This window comes from Bombus huntii, chromosome 4, assembly GCF_024542735.1.
Source record: "Bombus huntii isolate Logan2020A chromosome 4, iyBomHunt1.1, whole genome shotgun sequence".
NCBI lineage: Eukaryota > Metazoa > Arthropoda > Insecta > Hymenoptera > Apidae > Bombus > Bombus huntii.
Genome location: NC_066241.1, coordinates 5,933,378 through 5,950,675, shown reverse-complemented (window position 1 = coordinate 5,950,675; position 17,298 = coordinate 5,933,378). Strand labels below are relative to the sequence as shown.

The window sequence follows — 17,298 nt, the reverse complement described above, 5'->3', positions numbered from 1 at the left end:
CTCGCCTTGAGAAGGAACGCCTCCTTTTTCATTATCCTCCTAGAAAATCGGCGAGCGAAAAATGCTTGAAATTACTCTTTACCTCTCTTAATCTTTTTTCTTCTTTTTTCCTTTTCGAGCGATTTCGAAAATTAGTTTTGGGAATAACAGATGATTTTTCCAAGATTTTTCCAAGAATTGGAAAGGATCGAATGTTTCATTCCTCTGGAATTGTTTTTCGAAGGAGTTTTCGAAATAATTGCGAAAATAGTAGATGAGGTTTTGTGAGATTGTGATATAGCGCAGGTTGACGAATGGAAGAAATCGACGCGATTCGGAATTTTTCATTGTCCGTGGAAAATATTTGCAAACGTTTGAACAATTCTTTTCGACTGGAATTTCGATGACAAAAAAAGTTTTGGAAATAACTGTACGAGTAGTAGATGAAACTCGTAAGGTTGTAACGTAGGAAAGGTTGAAGAATTGGATAGAGTCGACGATATCGTAAAAACGAAAGAAGAAAACCATAGTCGGGCCACGAAAAAGCAGCGATCGTTCGATCGTGAAAGATTTCAGCTAGGTGGAAAAGCGTCGTTTGTCGCGCGATTTTCAACGGGTTTCTTGCGACAAACCGCGCGCGCGACGCGATTCACTTGGGAAATCAGCATAATGTCGATAAGCCGGCGGCGCAGTGTCAGTGCTACAGCTCGAAAACGTAAAGGGAATCGAATAATCGCCGAATCGATTTGCATCGCGACCACGGTGCTGCTCGCGATATTTCGCGTAGAAATTCTAACGTTATTGTTTGCAGAGAAAATTTATTCTTCAGGAGTGTATACGAGCAAAGGTACTCGCATTCGGATGTACCTTTAGAATGCAACTGTTGTATATGTGTACGTGGTTGATAAAGAATTCACGTACTTTAATGAATTTCCGGATCGAAACCAATTTTGCTAATTTCGTGTTTCACGTACTTTCTCTTTCTCTGAATAATTTAAAACGATGAATTAATTCCCATTCGATTACCGTGTAATAAATTAAAAGAACTTGAAATAGAATAGCTTGTGGCGGGCGAATAATAGTCGTCTGATTAATTATTCTCGTCGAAACACCATTTAATATTAATATTCGTATTAACTAGTATGATTTATTATTTATTGCAAAAGTTTGTATATTCGATTTTACATTTCGTCGATCGTTTCTAGCTCTTGTCGAATATCCCTCGAACGTTGTCCGATATTACAACAAAGAATAAACAATGTTGTTAAGTAGAAAATAGCTTTTATGTCGCTTTAGGAAAAAGTTAGTTCAGTTTTTAATAAAAATATCGATCAGGAAGTTCGATTTAGAGAGGTTGAAAGGTAAAAAATTCAACGGCGCAAAAGGCAAGCTCGAAAGCAGATTAAAATATTCAGAAGTTCAAAATGGAAGTCAAGAAGTTCGGTGAGCAACGGCGAAGTTCGGAAAGCTTAAGACGTAAATCTTGCAGTCGAGTGGGCTTCGTCGTGAGAATTTGCAACGGTAACAAATTTTTCCTATGCAGATGGCCGATAATCTTCTCTTCGCTGCGATATAGAAGTTTCATGGAAATTTTTCACCTAAATTTACCATTAACGATTTCCAACATAAAAACTTCAGAAATTATAACATTGAATTATAGCAGCTGCGGATTATTATGCGAATCAACGTCTCTGCGAATGTAATTATAAAGATGGAACCTAGATAGAACAAATTGCTTTTACGTATTAAATATAAAGACTACCTATATATTTCGGATATTACATACATTTTTCTAAATTGCTCGCATCCTTCGGATTGTTACGCTTTCGAAATTCTCATAAATGCATAAAGGTGCGCGATCTACTCATCATCGTGCCAGGCTATTCCACAGTCACTAAAATTAGTATCCGCACGTGAAAAATCAGAAATTCGAAATTTCCCTTGAAATTAACTCCTACCTCCTCGTCCTCGATTAACCAAGCGCAGCAACCGTTCCCTCGCCTCCGATTAATTAACGAAACGCAGAGAAATCGTGGCTCTCGATTATTCCAGGGGAATCCTCCACGGGGCAATTCAATTTCCTACCATCGATTCGATTATAGTCCTCCGGCGAAACGAGTTACGATGTTCCTTGAGAGAAGTGGGGCTGGAGGAGAGGGAAACAGCGGTTCCTTGGCCGCGTATTACGTCAGGAACACGATAACTTTGCACTCTCCTTTTTCGTTCTTCGAGAGTAAGAGGCCGTATTTGATTTGGCTTTAATGCGATTTCTTAGCGACGGCTATAGTCTGGATATACGTAGCCGCTGCTGGCAGTAACAGGGGGAGCCAGATGAGAGCAAGTTGATTATTCGCCCGACCCTCTTCGTCTTTTCCCATTTCTGATTACGCGAAATTAGTTTCTTTGGCAGAGAAAGACGTTTTTCTTCTTTTTCTTCTTCTCTTTTTTTTTCTTTTTGCTTTGAAATCGAAGCTGTTTGATTTTATTGCGTAAGAAGCTGTGCGCCTTTAGAACCGAGTTGTTTCGACTTTTTGGAACAACAACGCGAATTTGTACTCTTCGGAATAGGTTTGTTTCATTTTCGCGATGATAACGTGGGTCTTTACCTTTTAGAGTATATTTGCTTTATTTTTGACATAACAATGCGAGCTCCGGCTTTTTAGAAAATATCGTTTAGAAAATCGTTTTTCCCAAGATAGAGTTCTTTTCGTCAGTGATATTTAGGTAAGCGAAAGTCACGTTCAGAACGAAAGAATTTAGGTGCTTAGGAGATATACTTTCGATTGACTTGCTTTTAATAGGCTCTGGAAGTCGTATTTATGGTATGGAAGGCATTTGCGTAATCCTTTTGAGATTTATGACGATTCTAAGGTAATATATTCACGAATTATATTTCCTTGATAGTCGTTGGAGGGGAAAGGAATATGTGCAACATATGTTAAAATTTATGGCGTTTCTTTCGAGATACATTTTCGAATTATACCTGTCTGATAACCTGTCGAAGTGATATTTGCAGTAAGGAAATTTATGACGATTCCATTAAGGTATTTCCTTGAATTACGTTTCTTTCGAAGACTGAGAAAAGGTGTGAGCGTATTTGCGTCGAATATTATCCAAAATATCCCAATTCACGGCACTAAAAGCTTCGATTTTACAACTTCTTCAATCACTATCGTTTTCGAAGCGATCGCACAGACGAATGGCACCACACACGAGCACACACAGCACAGAAACACACCTAATCAAAGTCCTAAGATCCTGTTTCCCTTCCAATCGTTCCTCGTGTTCTAACCTCCTTCTCGTATTTTTAATTTTTAATTTTTTTTTTTTCTTTTTTCTCGTACACGCACCTCTCGGTACAAGCAAGAGTCTTTAATGATATGACGATGACCATGATGACATGACACGATATGATATGATATGATATGATAATGAGATGATTAATGTGACCATGACCATGATTTCTTACCATGATTTTATATTTACTTATTTGTTGCACGTTGTTTGGTGCGTCTCCGTAAGCAGTATGACGCGCTCGCAGACTCTCTGGCAAACCGACATTTCGGCTGAAATATCGTGCTTCTTTATCCATCCTTTTCACGCGGTTTAGTTAGCCTATTATATCAAACACGAGTGCTCTCGATCCTTTCGCGCCCCCCACTTACATATTTTCCCTTGGAATGTTCTACTTGAATATATACATATCGAGCTGAGAATATCTTATCAATTCCATATTATACAAAATATCGCGTCGCGACCACTTTTCAACTTGAAACTATCGGACCTTCGATTTAAATGTAAAAAGTTCCATTCGCTCGAAAGTATATGATCTTTCCGATCGATCGAAGTAAAGTCGTCGAGCGAGAAGTAACTTCGATAAAATTATTTCAGCTAAAATAATAAAAAAATGTCTGCTCGTAATATTCGATGAATTTCATCAAGTTTATTGTTTCCGCGAGATTATACGGTCGGACTAAATGTTCTAGCCCCGAAAGAAATTCCGCGAAAGTTTCGAGCCCCCGGGCCGCGTCTCGAGAGAGCATCTCGAGAATTAATTAGCGGCAGACGGCCATTGTGCATCCGAGAAATAAACGGAAGAATAGGTTTGAGAGTAAAAGGACGGTGCAGAGTGACGGCGAGTGAGAAGGCGTGAGATGGGGTGCGCGAGGGAACGAAACAGAGCAAAGAAACGCGAGCATCTGCTCAAGAACGTTGAACCGAGCGTCATATAGTAGCGTTCGCTTCGTTCTGCAATTCTTGAATGAAAAGTTAATCGAATCGATACAAATTCGTTCGAGACACGCGTGGGAAGGTTTCCCGCGTAAATTGCACACAGAGCACCCCCACAAAGAACTCGCACTCGTTAGCTTCCAGGTCGTTTGAAAAGGCGACGTCGCGCGTCGCCCTTTTCTCTCACCTTTTTCTTTCAATCTTTTTACGCTCGTTTTCTATTCCCCCCCCCCTTTTTTTTGTTTTGTTTTAATTCATCCCTTCATTTTTCTCGTTCTTTTCTTCACCAATATTTTTCTCTTAATTACCTGTTTATCAAACGACACAGATTGAATATTTTGTACAAAACAAGCACGAAATGTCGGGCCTGCCAGTCGGCCGTTTGCCGAGCGCTGGCAGTCTGTAAGTTGAGTTTAATGCATGTTGTTTTGTCTGTCCTTGCATGCAGGGATTCGGTTTTGTAACATTCGCAAATAGTGCTGACGCGGACCGGGCACGTGAGAGGCTACACGGCACCGTGGTTGAGGGCAGAAAGATTGAGGTGTGCATGAACATTCTTATACTTATATATATATATACATACATATATATATGTATACATTCGCCATTAATTCATTTATATTACACGTGTTGTTATAATTCTTTTCTTGCAGGTGTACGCGGGCAGCGCGATCGAGCGTAAGTTCGATCGCGCTTCTCGTTCGATTAATCAACAGGCGACCAGCGATCGCTTCTGTCGATCTCTTTATTTTTTTCTTTCTCTATTTCTTTTTTTTTTTTTTTTACTCTCTATCTCGTAGCTAACAATACTACAACGTGGAACGCTGCTTCTAATTGAATTTCTAAAAACGTTGGTCGCCTAATTGAGACTGATCCTTAGATTTTAAGAAACGCGCGCAGTTTTCGTGCTCGTAAACGTTTGACATTTAAATTTAAACGACGCGTTTGTCACATTTTCTGCCAAACATTGCTAAACGAATAGTACAGACTTTCTATACTGTTATAATTTACCAGCATGAAATCTACGCACCTAGTTTTAAGCGTGAAACTGTTCCAAACGCTTGCGCCTTTGAAAACAATGTGTTTCGAGTACGATTCGAGACAGAATTATCAGGTGGATCAAATTCGAAGATCGAATTTGTCGAATTTTCACGGAGCCACGGTCACTTCCTTTGCTCGAAACGGATATTTTAGTTTAGTTAATTGAGAGATAATTGCGTGATCGGGACAACAGCGAATCAGGAAGAGCGTCCAGGGTCAATCCGGATCAACCACTCGGCACCTCGAGTACCATCGATCGATTGGTACTCGGTGATCGTTCGAGAGCATCGAGAGATTCGTGATCCTGACTCCTGGAGTGACCTGGACACTCCATTTTCCGAACCAGACTAAATATACACTGTCTCACGAAAGTATTTGAATATTTAAAGACATTTTTTTAACACATATATGTTGTATTCGAAACATTGGAAAATTTTAGTAGCGTTATAATAACGTATAACTATGGTGTTTATGTTGGTAAAGTTTAAAATAAACATAATCAAAGATGTGCATAAAAGCTAAGGTAGAACGTATATTATTTATAACAGCAATTTACACATCACGTTCGTATGTTGAATATTTATAAAATATTACAATATTAACGAAAGTTCAACGAGTTTTGCATAATACGCTCGATACGTTCATAAAAGTTCTTTGTAAAATGTGGTCAAATACTTTCGTATGTCACTGTATGTCATTAAAAATTCACGGTATGTTTCATTAACTCTGTCCATTAAAAATATTCTTGTTCTTTCAAATAACACGCGTTTCAAACGATAATATCGAATAAATTTATTGTTTAAAATAACGAGTATATCGTCGATGAAAAGCGTTGACTTGTTTATCTATAAATTATCTTTCTTTTACAACTCTTTATCTCTATCGAAGCGAATCGTACAATATGTGGATATTTATGTCCGACAGACCAATGGCTCCGTTAGAATCAATCGCGAGGTAGCAAATTGTGGCAATGGCGTATCCAAGAATCCGCGTAGTAATTCATTAAAGGGAAGATCAAGTTAAATATCTGGTTATCGACCCGATGGTCCCTAGTTAATCGTTCTTGCGAACGTGACGTCTGGCACAGTGTCGATACTCAGCAATAGCAACTTAATCTGATTGGATAACGCGATTAATCGAGCAGCTGCGATGTTGCTCCGATACTTCGAACACGTTGGCACAGTAATGTGGCCAGAATCGTTGCGTCACTGTGTTTCTTCGCTTTATGAGCCAACTTATTTTTAGATAAATTAACTTCTACAAATTGATTATGAAAATTCAGCTGCTAGCAGATATTCCGAAGAATTCGCGATCGATTCTTTGGTAAATTTCAGTCGAATATAATTGAGAAATTACCGAGATCCTTCCAAAGATTCGTTGTCAATTTTATTGTTTTTATTAACAAGAAATTCCAAAGAGTTAGTGATGAATTTTTCACAACTCACAGCTAAAGTTGCCAATTTCGATGGTTCGATTAGCGTTAAATTTACCAACGAATTAAACCGATCCAATTTTCGCTGCACATGTTCCTGACCACGGAACGATCATCTCCGTGACAAATCTTTCGCATCAATCGTCGCGTCAGACTCACGTGTGCCCTTGCGACCATCTCATTCGTCTGTAGAGATCGCGATGTTCGACCAATCGCCATTGCCAGGCTGCGTCGCGACGCCTCTCAAAGGCGCAAGCAAAGACAACCGAGGCGTGGGCCGTGCCACGAACGCGGACGCAGTCGATTAATCTCGTGGAAATTTCTCGAAAAACTCATTCGTGTCCATCCAACTCCGAATCGCGTCCGCGTGGTTGGCGCGAGTCACGCACACGCGACGATGTTGAAGGGGTGGACGCGCTCCGGACAATTCCGTAATACAAATATTTCCACTAAGAAAGTCGTCGAAAAGAACAAAAACTATGAATGCTAAACAGAAGAACGAAAGATGAGTCAATCGATATTTAAGAAAACATATAATATATATGGAAATATTATACAGTAAGATTATAGAATAATATAAAAGGTACAGACGAGGCGAGGAATAAAATACTTGCTTGAACGTGTAGATGAACGCACGTGTATAATAATAAATATGAACTCATGTACTTGTATATGATATGAAAAGTTAAAGAAAGGGTCAAAGGTAGCCAGCGAAGGATATATACCGTGATGGATACGCGTATATCTTGGCTGGTGGCATCGAAATAACGCAAAGAAACGAGAGAAACAAGTATCTGATGTCTCTTTGTTCTCTCCAATATAGAGTCGTGACACAGAGGGGCAGACTTGTCGAGGCGCGCGCGGCAAACGAATAGTAGAGATCGGATAGGACTGTAAAATGAGAAAGAAAAAGAGAGAATCTGACGGCTAGTGACGAGATACGGAGAATTTTGAGAGAGCGAGCAAAGAGAATACGTATTAAAGTGAGAAAGAAAACGAGAAATAATGAGAAAAGGCAAATAGAAAGACAGAGATAAATATATTTTGAGAGATTGATGGGCAATAATCGCCGAACGACAGGGACACTGAGGAGGCCAGTCGGTATACGATCCCCGAAGTGTCCAGAAAGGTAAGGAAAGCAGATGAAACGAATATATAAGTTGAACGATAAAATGTAACAAGTCTGAAGAGCGACGAAAGATATCGCCTCGCACTGCCCGCTCTCTCACCCCCCTCGAAACACACGAATCGGAAATCGCACGAATTTTTTTCAAACAATACGGCAAGATCGCGTCGATTCCGTGGTATAATTCGTTCTCTTCGTTTACTCGGTCGTACGTGAAATTATCGTTCACGCGATTGGGACCGCTGAAGAGTCGTGCTTGAGCTTATCGTTATTTTTGCGAACGATCCTGACGAAACGTTAGGACTGCAAGTGTTGGGATTTTTTTATCGAATTTTTATTCTCCCATTTAGCTTAATGATTTATTGCTTCAAACTGGAAGACTACGGTTTTATATTTTTGTTGATTTTAACGAGGAAGTACGACGATTACTCGTATAATTCTACTGAAAGAATTTATAAATCGATATCGAGTGAGGATATGCAAAAATAAGCCGGGTTCTGCCCGACAAAGGCTATTATGCACTTAGCGGCACGCAGAAATAGATTTATTCAACAAACCATGTATTAATGTTGTTTTTTCTTATATCGACTATAAATGATAAAATATTTGTTGTAGTTATTCGTGTGCCTTATTGTTAATTAAGTGTGTAACAGCCTTAATTCAAGGGAAAAATGAAAAAAGAGCGTCGATAATCTCGAATTAAAAAAACACATCATATAAATAATAACTCGTTATCTGATGATATCACCGAATCGATAAACAACGAATTGTAAATTGCAGACTTTGATTGCACAACGCGTGAACAGCTTTTTCAATTTTACGTTTGATTGGATAATCACTTGGCTTGTAGTTTCTAAAATTCACTCGTACAATTGCTTCTTTCGTTATCGATGTTACAGATTGACATAACAGAATTTGCTTTACGTGTTATACAAAAAAATCTAACTTACGGCATATAAAATTTCGTTATTAACATTACTGGAGCCGCGCGAAAGATGTAAATTTTCAGAAGCTTCTTTTTGTTCCGACGATTCGATCGAATATCAGATCGTTACGAACATCTGGTTGGCTGTCATCTCGTTTTTTAACCGCGGCTCGGCAAATCTCCATGGAAAATAGATCTCCGTGAATAAAGGGGATTACGTTCAAACTGAGGAATTCGTCATTAAATTTATCTACCTGTCAGAAAGCAAGCTGAAATCCTAGCGTAACGAAAAATTTCCAACGACTATTTAATCACCATTTTTCCTCCCCCTTCTCTATTCGACTTTGCTCTTTTTCTATCGCGAAAAAAGAAAGAAAGAGGAACGAACATTCCCAACGAGCCCGTTCGTACGTCGTCTGATAAATCGTCGTTGAAAATGAAAAATAAAAAAGAAAAATTGACAACGTTCGCAAAATTCACGAAGTTCCAAGCACGATAAACATTTGCCTGAATTTTTTTTTACCGAATATTCGCGTAACCGCCTCCACGCGCTACACGCGCTCGTACGATCAATTTCCCGCGATTCGTTTCGCGTTTTCGAGAGAGGAAACAAAAAATAATATCCTTTTTGGCAATTTGCAAATTCCGATCGAACGTTTCGCGACTGTGTCCCACGCAACAAAACTGTTAATTTCTAAGATAGTTGAATAAGTATGCAACGAACGTTCGCACAAGTACTTTCGCAGCTGGTGAATTTCGAAACGAATTATTCGTACGAGAAATGTAAGATTTATGATTTTGGATATGTTGTTTCGCAGGTAGGGTGTATCGAAATGAAATATTCGTTTCGTGTAAAAGAAGATACAAAATTTATGATCTTTCATACACGAAGATGACAGAAGAAATATTTAAAGGATATTTTCTTTTCCTGATAAATTCACGATTTTGTGACTTTTCAATGGCAAGGGATTGAAAGGACGCGCGAGATTTGACGCGTTAACGAAAGGAGCGACGAAATCGCGGGTGAAAATGAAAACGTCGGAGGTGGATAGTTGGCGCCAAATTAAACTTAACAAGTTTTAATGTTCAATTATGGCGTTACACCTGCCCGGGCTGGCTCTTATTTCTGTTGGCGTAATAAGCCACGGTAATTGAAATTTACGAGCGTGTTTTACGCGGACCGGTTCGTAAACAGGGGAAAAAGCGCTGACCATCCGCGTTTGAACCCTGTTAATTCGACAAAGCAAGGTGAATAAACTTGAAATTCTTGATAACGCGCCCATGTTCTGCCACCTATGCACTTAATTCGAATAATTTCTCGATTACGTGAATTTTTTTTTTTAGAAAAAGGAAGTCAAACTTACGAAAGAAAATGTTACTTCTTTCGGCAACTGATAGTAGAATTATACATAGATAAGATTTTTTAAATACTTTCTATATTTCTATATACAGATATTTTTATCAAGAAAGATAAGAGACAAATATTTGCAGCTGTTAAATAATCCGACTGTATTTCTACCTATCAAATAATTCATTTGCGAAAGGGTTGAGAAACGATTAAGAAAAACCGACACTCTGTAAACCACCCTTCCACGCAGATACAACTTCGTTAAAAATCTGGCTGTGCTCTCTTCGATTAAATCCACCGAGCTCAGTAATTTCAAGCTTCCCATCAAATTAAAAACCTCCATTAACGAAATCACGAATGTCCGCCGTGGAACGAGGGTCAAATTCCAACGCAGTAGCAGCAGCAGCCGCATTACATTCGCTCGGAGGATTCTCGCAAAGCTTCGACGCGGAGCCTAACGAGAAGTTAAAGACCGAAATGGCGAAGGGGTTGAAGGGGTAGCGAGCTCGACGTCGCATTGAAAAAGCGAGAGTCCGGCGATGATTCGCCTTTTTCGCCAGTCTAGCTTTTTAATTACCGGAAGGATTAAGGGAGATCTCAAATTAGAACTGGGCGTATTTTTCCACCCACGCCTTGGAAACAAGAAGAAAAAAAAAAAGAAAAAAGGAGGGAAAGGAGAGAGAGGAGAATGTTAACGCAGAGGCTGGCGTGGACGCGTGTCACTTGAGAATCGCACGAGCCGCAGGATTCCTCGAAAGTTTATCGTCCAGCTAAAACAGCGATACGGTTGCTCTTCAAAAGCACACACGTTCTCGTGGAACTGGCTCGTAATTACGTCGCGAAAACGCGAGCTGGGAAAACAGCAGATATCATTGAGGGTAGTTGGAGCTTTCTGTCAGACGACGAATGACTTCGTGAATATCCTCGTTTTATTGCTTGCATGTTTGCTAACCGGAGATTCTATCGGTTTGTCGGATTATTTCCGTTTTAAATAGAAGTTGAGAACTCCACTAATATTAGGAGACAAAATTTAATCACCGATAGTTAAATTAAAATTATGAAATTACGTCGAATTTCTCAAGCCAAAATAATATTCTTAAATGAATTAAACGATCCTCTTCATTGAAAATTTATTACATCATACTGGTTATGCATAGAAGGCAATTGTAGAATTTCCATCGTTTTGAAATAACGAAGATTAAATTGAGAAATTTTGACTGACTCGTTCTAATCTCGCAGCTCGCGGCAACTCGATCCACACCATCGAATTACTCTGACATCGAAACCAGCCCCTGCAGCTACGCTCACATATTTTATCCTTCAACAACAATGTTTCCCAGTAGAAACATTTTCCGTCAAATATTTTGCCGGCTGCTCAAACATTATCTTCCCGTGTTTATTCAGCGCTGCCGTAGCTTTTCTCGCTTCACAAGAATCAACCGACGTTACCCGTAATAACGTCGCTTTAATTACTCTCGAATTTAACCCCGAACGAGGCCACGCCAAGGATCCACAGAATTTCCTCAGAGCAACTGTACTCCATGTTAAATCGCATCTCTCGATCTTAATCAGAGGAATTACGCGTTATATCCATTTGTAAATGAAGAGAATGCAAGGGTTGTAGCATTCGAAACGATCGTCTGATTTTATTTCGACGAAACGTTAGGAATATTTAACAACAGGGATCTGATTCTTGTCCAGCCACGCTAGAACTGTGGAGGATTAGTCGTTATTAGGTCGAGCGAAATAACGAGAGCGAAATATTGCTGTCGCAGTCCGTCAAATATATTTCTTGAATAAATAAATAAATAAATTACAGACGAATGTGAGTTGGTACAAATATAAGTTGCGGAATAAATACCCGATAAATACTCGGAGAAACTCTGTAGATCACTTCGGTACTCGTTTACACACGTCGATGCTCTTCGACACTGTTCGATAACTCTCTCGCTCGCGATCGCGTCCGTTTATTTATACTGGTCCGGGGGAGAACCGGAAAATTTGAATTCGTCTACGTTTGACGGTTGTATGTAACGGCGACATACCTTTATTGATCCTTACAATACTTGTAACCTAACGGTCTTAATACTCCGAGGCAAAACAACAACAGGATTTGAATTGTCCTGACACGCGTGCCGCTACAGAACGTTCCACAACTGTTTTACCACTGCGATGCAAAGAATCGGAATTTTTCCGTAGAATCTCTGAATATTTTATTCAATATCCGAAAAGTATTTTATTTAATATTTTACGCACGGTCGATGCTAAAGTCTTTAGCTTTGTCACCTGGTTCTTGCATTCCACAGAATCTGTACGAACACGGAGGATGAGTATTCCGTGCAGAGATCTCCAATAAAAATTACATTTCTCTATATTTTGAGAAACCGTAACGCTAAATTTTATTAGAACCTGTTATATACACAAGTATCAGTAAAACTTCGATGAAACAATCGATCGAAACTTATTTTATCCGCTCTATCGAAACTGCTCGGTTATCAGATAAACGAGGTTCTACTTTACCTGAAAAAGGATATCTCCTTGAACGATATTTTCGCTAGAAAGATAGAACGAGGTTCGAGTTTTCTTCTGCTTGGTAACGAGTGAACACAATGCTCGTGGACTACACAAAGGACGTTCGTTAAGATAATAGGCCAGCGAATAGGGTAGCTGGCGATGTCGCGAAACTGTGCTCGCGATTCAAACCTTCTGAACCTCCACCGTAGCTCGTAAAGGTCCATCGGGGGAAGTTTAAACTGGTTTAAGCACCGGCAGTAGTTAGCGAACGGCCCGATACTCTCTCTCTCTCTCTCTCTCTCTCTCTCTCTCTTCGATTATCGAAGGTCTTTCGGCCTCGTTAGCGCGTTTGAATTTTGCACGCTGCCGCTGAAAGCATTGTTGACCGCCTCCGGGGCAGAAAGTATCGCTAAGAGGTGGTGAGTTTGTGGAGATCGGTCACGCGAACGGTCCCGAGATTTTCTTTATTCGCGAGCTTTTTTTCTTTCCTCGAAACGGATTGCTTTTGGAATGGTTCGACAAAGATATCGCAAAAGAAGCGTAAATTTTTGAACGTTTGAAGTTCTGGAGTAGTTGAAATCATTTTCTTGCGCGCCTTTGCCAGGATGGTAGTTTGAAGGGTCGCGTTGTTCGTGTGGAATTCGTGGATTTTTCGATAATCTAAGATATCGATTTTTAGTTAGAAGTTTTACAATAAATGTTTAATACACATAATATTTTCAGAAAATTTCGTTCAAAGGGCGTAGACTCTAAGAATTGAGACAGTACATTTATGTCCAGAACAGATTATATCGGATAATTCATATCGAATTACTAAAATATCCCCTGATTCATAATATCTCCGTTTTCGTGTCAAAATCTACTTCGTTTGCTGCAACACTAAATTGACGGATAACGTGAAATTGCGAAAGGAAGTTGCTCGTAACCGCCAAATATAGGATTCTCCATTCGCAATCGCCAATCACGCCAACAATTATTCCAACGAGTCAAACTCTTCTCGCCAGCTGTCAAATACAGCCGAGAAGCGAAAGCTAAATTTAAATCTACCGCATCAAAAGCATCCAATTTCGTTTCACCTCCAATTCTCGAATCGATAGCCTAAATCAAGCGTAGCACTAAGAAGATCCGGCGAAATGGCACACGAAGGTCGAAAGTGACTAACAAGCAAGAGCAAAATACCGTTGGTTGAAGCAAAGCCGGAACCGCGGCATTCCTTGAAGACGGAAGTTCACGAGCGACCTAGTAGCATCAACATGGTCGTAGCTCATGCTACTCGCTAGCGCAACGACAGGTGGCGGGTGGTTCGAGTTTTCGGGCTTAGCAAGTCAAATTTATGCAGATACAGGCCACGCGAGCAAGGTTGCGCGATACGTTCGAAGCTGTGTGTTTGCTTGTTCCAGGCATGCGACACATCCTGTACCATCGAGTCGACAGAGTGGTAGATTTTCGACAGAGGCTGGGTCAAATCGGGTCGCGCAAACTGACGAGCGAAGGCACGTCGATTATTAATAACACGGTCAAGTAGGCACGTGACTCTTTTCACGAGAATTCTTTATAGTATAAACTCTTTGACGATGGCCTGTGGCCTTTTCTTCGAGATGTTTTTAACCGAAGGTTGATAATGACCCTGGTATCTCGAGACCAGTTGGATACCAGGCTTCATGGTCTTAGTATCGATCGATTGGTTAAGTCTTTTAGCGAGATGTCTGACGACGCGTGTTTGTTGCTCGAACCTCTTCGAAGCAAAATTAATTAACTCGGCTTTTTATTCGTTTCTTAGCTTTGTTACGTAAGTACGTGACTAACGTACAATTCTCGAGAAGCGAACGAGTTACCGTCGTAAGTTTGTTCGTCTCCACGATGTGGTAAATTCTCAGGGAAATTAGAAAAGACAGTGTTTAAAATATCATTGCTTTTGTGCATTTTTCGATTTATAAAGTTGATCGATATGGCTTTTGAAAGGCGGCATGCTATATATATATATATAGGGTGGTAATTCATTGTAGATAAACCAGGTTGATTCTATGGCTCAAGATAACACGAAAATAAATCATAACAGAATCCTGATATTCGCAAGAATTGAATTATACCGATTTTTCATTTTACTCGCCAAGTTCGAATTAAAATTGGGAAGTATTAAAATTTGATAGTTTTTAAAGTACGAGTAATGGGGGAAAATGCATCCCATACATTTTCTAGCGAAGGGAATAAGTTATGTTCTCCATCGATCGTTCCTGGAGAAGAAACTCTTGGTAATAAGGGTAAACTTGGTTGCAGAAGAAGCGTGCGAGCATCGTCGTTATCAATTACCCTGCAACGAGTAGCGCGCGATATAAATTATAACGAGGACGACAATGCTGTTAATGAAAAAAGTTGCATATCGATCAACCAACCCAGTCTACCATCCAACAAATGCCTTCCCTTATTCGTTACGAACTTTAAGTAGACGCCTCTTTAAAGTTTAACGGTTTAGCGGCATCGATCGAGAAGCTACTTTATTTACGACAAAAATTACGACGAGGTTCCTGTCTACCCCACGATTGATATCATGTACTTATTTCAAAAGTTCTATTTATGGCATTGCTTTCGTCGAGAGAAGGGTGTGCCTTTTGGCAGCCAAGTGCACAAACACGTAGATTACAAAATTCCAACTTCCAGAGTTGCGAAGTTCAAAATTCCACGCTGAATAAATCTCATATTCCACGTTCTAAAAATTCGAAATTCCATCGTTGCAAAGTATCAAATTTCACATTTCTAGAATTCGAGGCGAACAATTTCTGCGAGCGATTTTATTTCAAATTTTCTATCCACGATACCGTGGTTCGTCTCGCCTCTATCAACGAAGGAACGGCGTATCATTCGATAGCGCGACAATCTTCCAGGCGCCTAAATCGAAAAATCCAAATTTCCGAAAGAGAAGACGGCACGATTCATACTACTCGTTCCAAAACTGTTCACGATTATGCGGCAATTCGTATCCCTTCCACTAAAGCAAATTATGTGTGTCATTCGGGAGCGGAGTTAAGCAGGCGCGTAGATCGAAAAATCGATGGCCGAGACTGCGTTCCAGGTTAGCCTAACGAGACACGATTTACCGGAGGCCAGCTAGATTTACTTACTTCCTGTATTTCAATTCAGATCGCGCTGATACGACGGCGAATCGGCCGGAAATCGTGGATCGTTCGTGTCAGCTCGCGTCACGAAACTTCGTGAACCAACTCTTGGTTCCGTTTATTATCGTCGAGACTGTCTCTCCTCTCTCTCTCTCTCTCTCTCTCTTTCTTCCTATCTCTAAATACATATATACATATATTCGAACTACGACACGGAGACACGTTTTTGCAATTAATCGAACGTCGAGAAAATTGAACGAATTGACGATGCAACCGAGGGATTCTCTCTAACCGGACACACAAGGCTGCCAATCGTAGAACCCTAGCTACAATGGTCCCCTTAATCGGATCGATATCGTTCGAACGAGGCTGGCTGGCTCTCTGTCCACGAAATTGAATCGAGAAGCACGATCTGCTCGAGTTAATAGCGGATAAAGGCTTGACTATCTATCGGCCTGGTGATAGTTGGAACAGAGTCTTTGTCAAGTAGCGCGGGTCGATGATCGAGGGATTCAGGATGGCGAACGTCTAGGCTTGATCCGAGTCAACGTCATTTTATCTGTCGGCAAACGAGCCGGTGACGGATTTACTGGTATTTGCACGGGCAAATAGAGGTAAGCCATGGCTAGACCGAGCCGACGGTAGAGATAATATTGTAACAACGCCGGGACAGGTTGAATCAGATAGGAGAAGCGCGCGATTGTAGGCCCTTGATGCTGGTATAGTCTCGTGTCGTATATGGCCGTGGTTGTTGCGATTTAACCGGGTTACACCGAATGTTAGGTTGTTAGTGGAATTGGAAGTCGCTGCTAGGAAATCTGTTACCGTGTTCCAAGGGATGAGCTATAAAGGGAGATTTGAATTTTACGATGCAAAGGATTTGATCATCGTGACTGACGTTAGCCATGTTTATTGAATCGAGTGCTGAAATTAGGTTGCCAGTGACATTGGAACAAATTGTTGGATATTTTGTTTCTCTAAACCGTATTGGAAGATTTGGTTGTGAAAGCAGAGGGAGGTTTGAATTTTATGGCAGAGAAAATTCTATTATCGGCCGATGTTACGGAGGGAAATTTCGAAACTTTAATAATTCTGCAACTTTCGTGGTAAGCCTACATTATGGGGAATTAAAGTAAGTTCTAATAAACAAGGAAAGCTGGGTCATGGCACCCCAGGGTTGCAGCTTCTTCTATAGCGAATCCGGACCACGATAAATCATGTTACGCTAAGTCCGCTGCCAAGGAACATCTAAACTGCAGTATAGCAGACTGCGCTGTAACTTATGGCAGATCGGACAACTCCGGAAGAAAATTCCATCCTCGCTAGATCGAATTAAAGTGTCGATATAGGAAAACTGAAGTATGAAAAATTTCAAATCTCGTACGTCCAACCTAAGTTTGCTAGAAAGACGACACATTGGGATAGACAACTTTAAAAGCGATCATAATTTAAATACCATAATTGTCCAATAAAATTATACTACGTGACGAGAATAAAATCACAAGGCTTTAGAAAAAAATTCTTCGGTGCTAAATGGCTGAATATTTAACAATAGTATAGATAAATAAAATACTTCTATATATATTTCAA

General features: G+C 40.2%; 1 protein-coding gene across 3 annotated transcripts in view; it reads left to right on the top strand.

Annotated features, from left to right (window-relative positions):
• Positions 1 to 17,298, top strand: part of LOC126864517 (RNA binding protein fox-1 homolog 2-like) — a 350,319-nt gene that overhangs the window by 267,741 nt on the left and 65,280 nt on the right. For all 3 annotated transcript variants that reach the window (XM_050615950.1, XM_050615952.1, XM_050615951.1), the window contains one exon: positions 4,658 to 4,750. In XM_050615950.1, the coding sequence (XP_050471907.1) occupies positions 4,658 to 4,750 (93 nt within the window). The remainder of the gene's footprint in view (positions 1 to 4,657; positions 4,751 to 17,298) is intronic.